Here is a 4,987-nt window from a genome sequence, read left to right as displayed (position 1 = left end):
CTTAATATGATGCTTTGGTTATAACTTTACGCATCGCTGATACAGATGTAAAAAGAATCATGGTAGATAACGAAAGCGGCGCGTGTATCGTTCACCTGTGGGTTCTCACGCAAATGAGGCTTGAGGATAAAATAATACCGCGTTGCATAACACTAACAGTTATTAATAATGCAGTAGAGTGGACATCCGAAGAAATAGTGCTCCTTGTCCTAGCAGGAGGGATCACCATGGAGACAACATTCCACGTCATGAACCAGGAAACAGCCTACAACGCCATCATAGGGCGACTATGGATACACATCATGCGAGTCGTCCCTTCAAGCTTCTATCAAGTGATCAAATTTACCACCCCGTGGGGGATATTAAGCATCCGAGGTGAGCCATGCACTAGCCAAGAATGCTATCGGATCGCCCAAGATTGCACGCATACCAAACAACTGAAAGGAGCAAGTGCGGAGGTATAGCAATCAGCCATGTCGGGAACTAAACCCGACCTACCAACAGAGGCCATCAAAGACTTGGATATCATAGAAGCTTGCAAGGCAACTATAGAGGATCTTGACCCCGTCCAATTGGACGATGCCGATAACACAAAAAGGCTTATATAGGGCACAACCTCTCGGCCAGGTAAGTATCATGAATTTTTAACTAACAACGCCGATTTATTTGCCTTCTCCCACTCAGATATGCCAGGAATCCCAAAGGACATCGCCACTCATAGACTGAATGTCGACCCACTCTATCCGTCGGTAAGACAAATGAGGAGAAAGTTCAATGCCGCAATCAATGAGGCAGCCAATGAAGAGGTGGATAAATTACTCACCAACGGTTCCATCAGAGAATCGAAATACCCCCAATGGGTCGCCACGTGGTCATGGTAAAAAAGAACGGGAAATGGCAAATGTGTGTTGACTTCACCGATCTAAACAAAGCATGCCCAAAGGATTCCTTCTCGTTACCCCATATCAACTAACTGATCAATGCGACAGCGGGGCACGAATCGCTGAGATTCTTGGATGCCTACTCCAGTTACAACCAAATTATAATGGCTGAAGAAGATCAAGAAAAGACAACCTTTATCACTCACCAAGGAATATATTGCTATAAAGTGATGTCGTTCGGGCTCAAGAATGCAGGGGCCACGTACCAGAGGCTAGTCACTAAAATGTTCAAAGTGCAGCTCGGCAAGACCATGGAGGTCTATATCGATGACATGCTGGTAAAGTCGACAAAGAAGGAGGATCACGTTGGCCATCTGAAAGAAGCCTTCGAAATATTAAGGTAGTACGAGATGATGTTAAATCCCGAGAAGTGCGCCTTCGGTGTAACCTTAGGAAATTTCCTTGGCTTCCTCGTATCACAAAGGGGAATTGAAGTAAACCCGGATCAAATCAAAGCCATCGACGCAATACCAGAGGTACTAACCAGCAAAAAGCAGGTGCAGAAGCTAACAGGGCGAATAGTCGCCTTATCAAGGTTCATTTCCCGATCCTCAGACAGATGCCACAAATTCTTCAATGTGCTGAGAAAAGACCATAGGCTGGAATGGAACGAGGAATGTGTCGACGCACTGAGAAAACTAAAAGCATATCTGTCTTCGCCACCACTACTCGTCAAAGTGGATCCAGGTGAGTGTCTGCTTGTGTATTTAGCAGTTTCTGAAGTCGCAGTAAGTGCAGTCTTGGTCCGTGAAAATAAAGGTATGCAATCTCCAATTTATTATATCAGCAAAACTTTAATCGATGCCGAGACAAGGTACTCTCACCTTGAAAAATTAGCTCTGGCACTGGTCGTGGATTCACGAAAGCTTAGACCATATTTTCAATGTTACCCTATAAAAGTGGTAACAACCTTCCCCCTAAGAGGTATCCTGCACAAACCCGAACTATTAGGTAGACTTGCCAAGTGGGCCATAGAATTAAGCGAGCACGACATAACATACCAACCGCGAACTGCAATTAAGTCGCAGGTGCTCGCCGACTTCGTCGTTGATTTCAGCACGGAGACATTGCCCAAGGCAGAACAAGAAGCACTCCGCGCTTCTACGCATACGTCGATACTCTACACTAATAGTGCCTCTAATGCCTCGGGATTGGGACTGGGACTCGTCCTCGAGGTTCATACGGACGAAGTAATTCGCTAGTCCATACGATTCCCCGAGATGACTAACAACGAGGCTGAATATGAGGCTGTTATAAATACAGTGCCCGACGACTCATCCTCCACTGTGACTCTCAACTCATTGTAAATCAAGTCACCGGGACTTTCCAAATCAAAAAGCAGAGACTACAAAGATACTAGTCAGAAATCCACAAACTGCTGCCAGAATTCGATGAATGCCGCCTCGACCAAATACCCAGGGCACAGAATATTGAAGCAAATGGCCTCGCCAAACTAGCTGTGGCCACCAGGAATATCAACTAAGAAAACGTGGTCACCCTCCTTCATTCCGCAATAGATCACGTCGAGGTACATTCTATAAACCTAACTTGGGACTGGCATAACTGCTTCATAGCCTATTTACAGGATGGAATGCTCCCGCAAGATAAAAAAGAAGCCAAAAAACTCTGGGTACAGGCAACCCGATACAGCCTAGTAAACGACGATCTCTACAAAAGAACATTCGGCGGCCCCCTAGCCAAATGTCTTGGACCACATCAAACAAGACGAGTACTGGAAGAAGTACACGAAGGGCATTGCGGCTCCCACACAGGAAATTGCACCCTCGTTCGATGCCTCATCCGCACCAGCAACTACTGGCCTACCATGAAAAAATAAGCCGCGGACTATGTTCGAAGATGTGAGCAATGTCAAAAGTATGCCCCTATGATACATCAAGCAGGAGAACTCCTCCATTCCGTCACTTCTCCATGGCCATTCATAAAATGGGGAATGGACATAGTCGGCCCCCACCCAACAGGACGAGGTAAGGTACGCTTCCTTTTGGTTTTAACTGACTACTTCTCTAAATGGGTGGAAACAGGTGCATACAATCAGATACGTGAGCAGGAGGTCATCGCCTTCATATGGAAAAAATTATATGCCGTTTTGGCATCCCAAGGAAATCAGCTGTGACAACGAACCTCAATTCGTTGGAAAAAGAACGACTGGAGTTTTTGAAAAGTGGCGCATCAAACGAATACTCTGCATGCCATATCACCCTTGGCCAATAGCCAAGCCGAGTCCTCTAATAAAGTAATATTGAACATGTTGAAAAAGAAGCTTGAGGAATCTAAAGGGTTATGGCTGAACTACTACCTGAAGTATTATGGGCATACCGCGCTACGCCAAAATCCAGCACAGGAGAAACGCCATACTCACTGGTCTATGGGACCGGCGTAGTTATACCCGTCGAGGTCGGGGAGCCCAGCTTGAGATACTCCAACGAGAGCGGAACAGGCAACGACAAAAGTAGGCTACAAGATCTGGATGAAGTAGAAGAACGAAGAGACATGGCCCACATAAGAATGGTAGCCCAGAAGCAGCAAGTAGAAAGATACTACAACAAGAGAGCCAAGGTGCGACTACTCAAAGTTGGCGACTACGTCCTCAAGGCCAAAACACAAGCATCAAAAGACCCTAATGAGGGAAAATTGAGGACGAACTGGGACGGACCATATAAAATCGTAGCAGCAGCAAGCAAATAAGCGTTCTAACTAGAAACAATGGAGGGAAAACTGCTCCAAAACAACTGGAACGTCGCCTATCTCAAGTATTTCCACTTCTAAAAGGTGTCACCTATGTCGTACTCTTTTTTCCTTACCCGAGTTTTGTCCCAATAAGGTTTTCCTGGGGAGGTTTTTAATGAGGTGGCAAGGGGGACGCCTTAAGAAGCGATGTGTTGTTCATTACATCGACCCGTCAATGTGATCTCCAGATCGAAGTAATGAAGGGACTACATATAGATAATCAAATATCTATTATATGTACGGAATCAAATCTCCATTATATTTACGGAATCAAATCTCCATTATATTTACGAAATCAAATATCCATTGTAAGTGCAGAATCAGATCTCCCCTAATTGACATGTGATGTCTTCCTACGGGAATACGACCGTCTTCAAAGATTTTAAGTTCGACCTGGTTCAAACCACAATGAGATTCTACTTCGACTACAATTTGAAGCAACATCCCAATGGCCAAGGCCATCTACGACAATTTACGTTCGACCTTAGTCGAACCACAACGGGATTCTACTTTGACGACAGTTCGAAGCAACATCCCAATGGCCAAGGCCATCGACGATAATTTAAGTTCGACCTCAGTCGAACCACGACGGGATTCTACTTCGACGATAGTTCGAAGCAACATTCCAATGGCCAAGGCCATCGACGACAATTTAAGTTCGACCTCAGTCGAACCATGACGGGATTCTACTTCGATGACCGTTCGAAGCAAAATCCCAATGGCCAAGGCCATTGACGACAATTTAAGTTCGACCTTAGTCGAACCACGACGAGATTCTACTTCAATGACAGTTCGAAGTAACATCCCAATGGCCAAGGCCATGGACGACAATTTAAGTTCGGCCTCAATTGAACCACGACGGGATTCAACTTCGACGACAGTTCGAAGCAACATCCCAATGGCCAAGGCCACCGACGACAATTTAAGTTCAACCTCAGTCGAACCACGACGGGATTCTACTTCGACGATAGTTCGAAGCAACATCCCAATGGCTAAGGCCATCGATGATGATTTAAGTTTGACCTCAGTCGAACCACGATGGGATTCTACTTCGACTACAGTTCGAAGAAACATCCCAATGGCCAAGGCCATCGACGACAATTTAAGTTCGACCTCAATTGAACCACGACGGGATTCTACTTCGATGACAGTTCGAAGCAACATCCCAATGGCCAAGGCCATCGACGAAAATATCAGATCGACCTCGTTCGAGCCACGACGGGATTCTACTTCGACGACAGTTCGAAGCAACATCCCAATGGCTAAGGCCATCGACGACAATTTAAGTTCGACCTCGT

General features: G+C 45.7%; 1 protein-coding gene across 1 annotated transcript; it reads left to right on the top strand.

Annotated features, from left to right (window-relative positions):
* The first annotated feature begins 3,242 nt into the window (after positions 1 to 3,242).
* Positions 3,243 to 3,647, top strand: LOC142165374 (uncharacterized). Its single transcript, XM_075223942.1, has one exon. The coding sequence runs from the start codon at positions 3,243 to 3,245 to the stop codon at positions 3,645 to 3,647; it is 405 nt and encodes a 134-aa protein (XP_075080043.1).
* The last annotated feature ends 1,340 nt before the right edge of the window (positions 3,648 to 4,987 follow it).

This window comes from Nicotiana tabacum, chromosome 10, assembly GCF_000715075.1.
Source record: "Nicotiana tabacum cultivar K326 chromosome 10, ASM71507v2, whole genome shotgun sequence".
Taxonomy (NCBI): Eukaryota; Viridiplantae; Streptophyta; class Magnoliopsida; order Solanales; family Solanaceae; genus Nicotiana; species Nicotiana tabacum.
The sequence above is the reverse complement of the archived record's forward strand: the minus strand, read 5'-3'. Positions and strand labels throughout refer to the sequence as shown.

Coding starts and splice junctions, on each gene's coding strand:
- LOC142165374 (XM_075223942.1), top strand. CDS start 3,243: ATGGCTGAACTACTACCTGAAGTATTATGGGCATACCGCGCTACGCCA.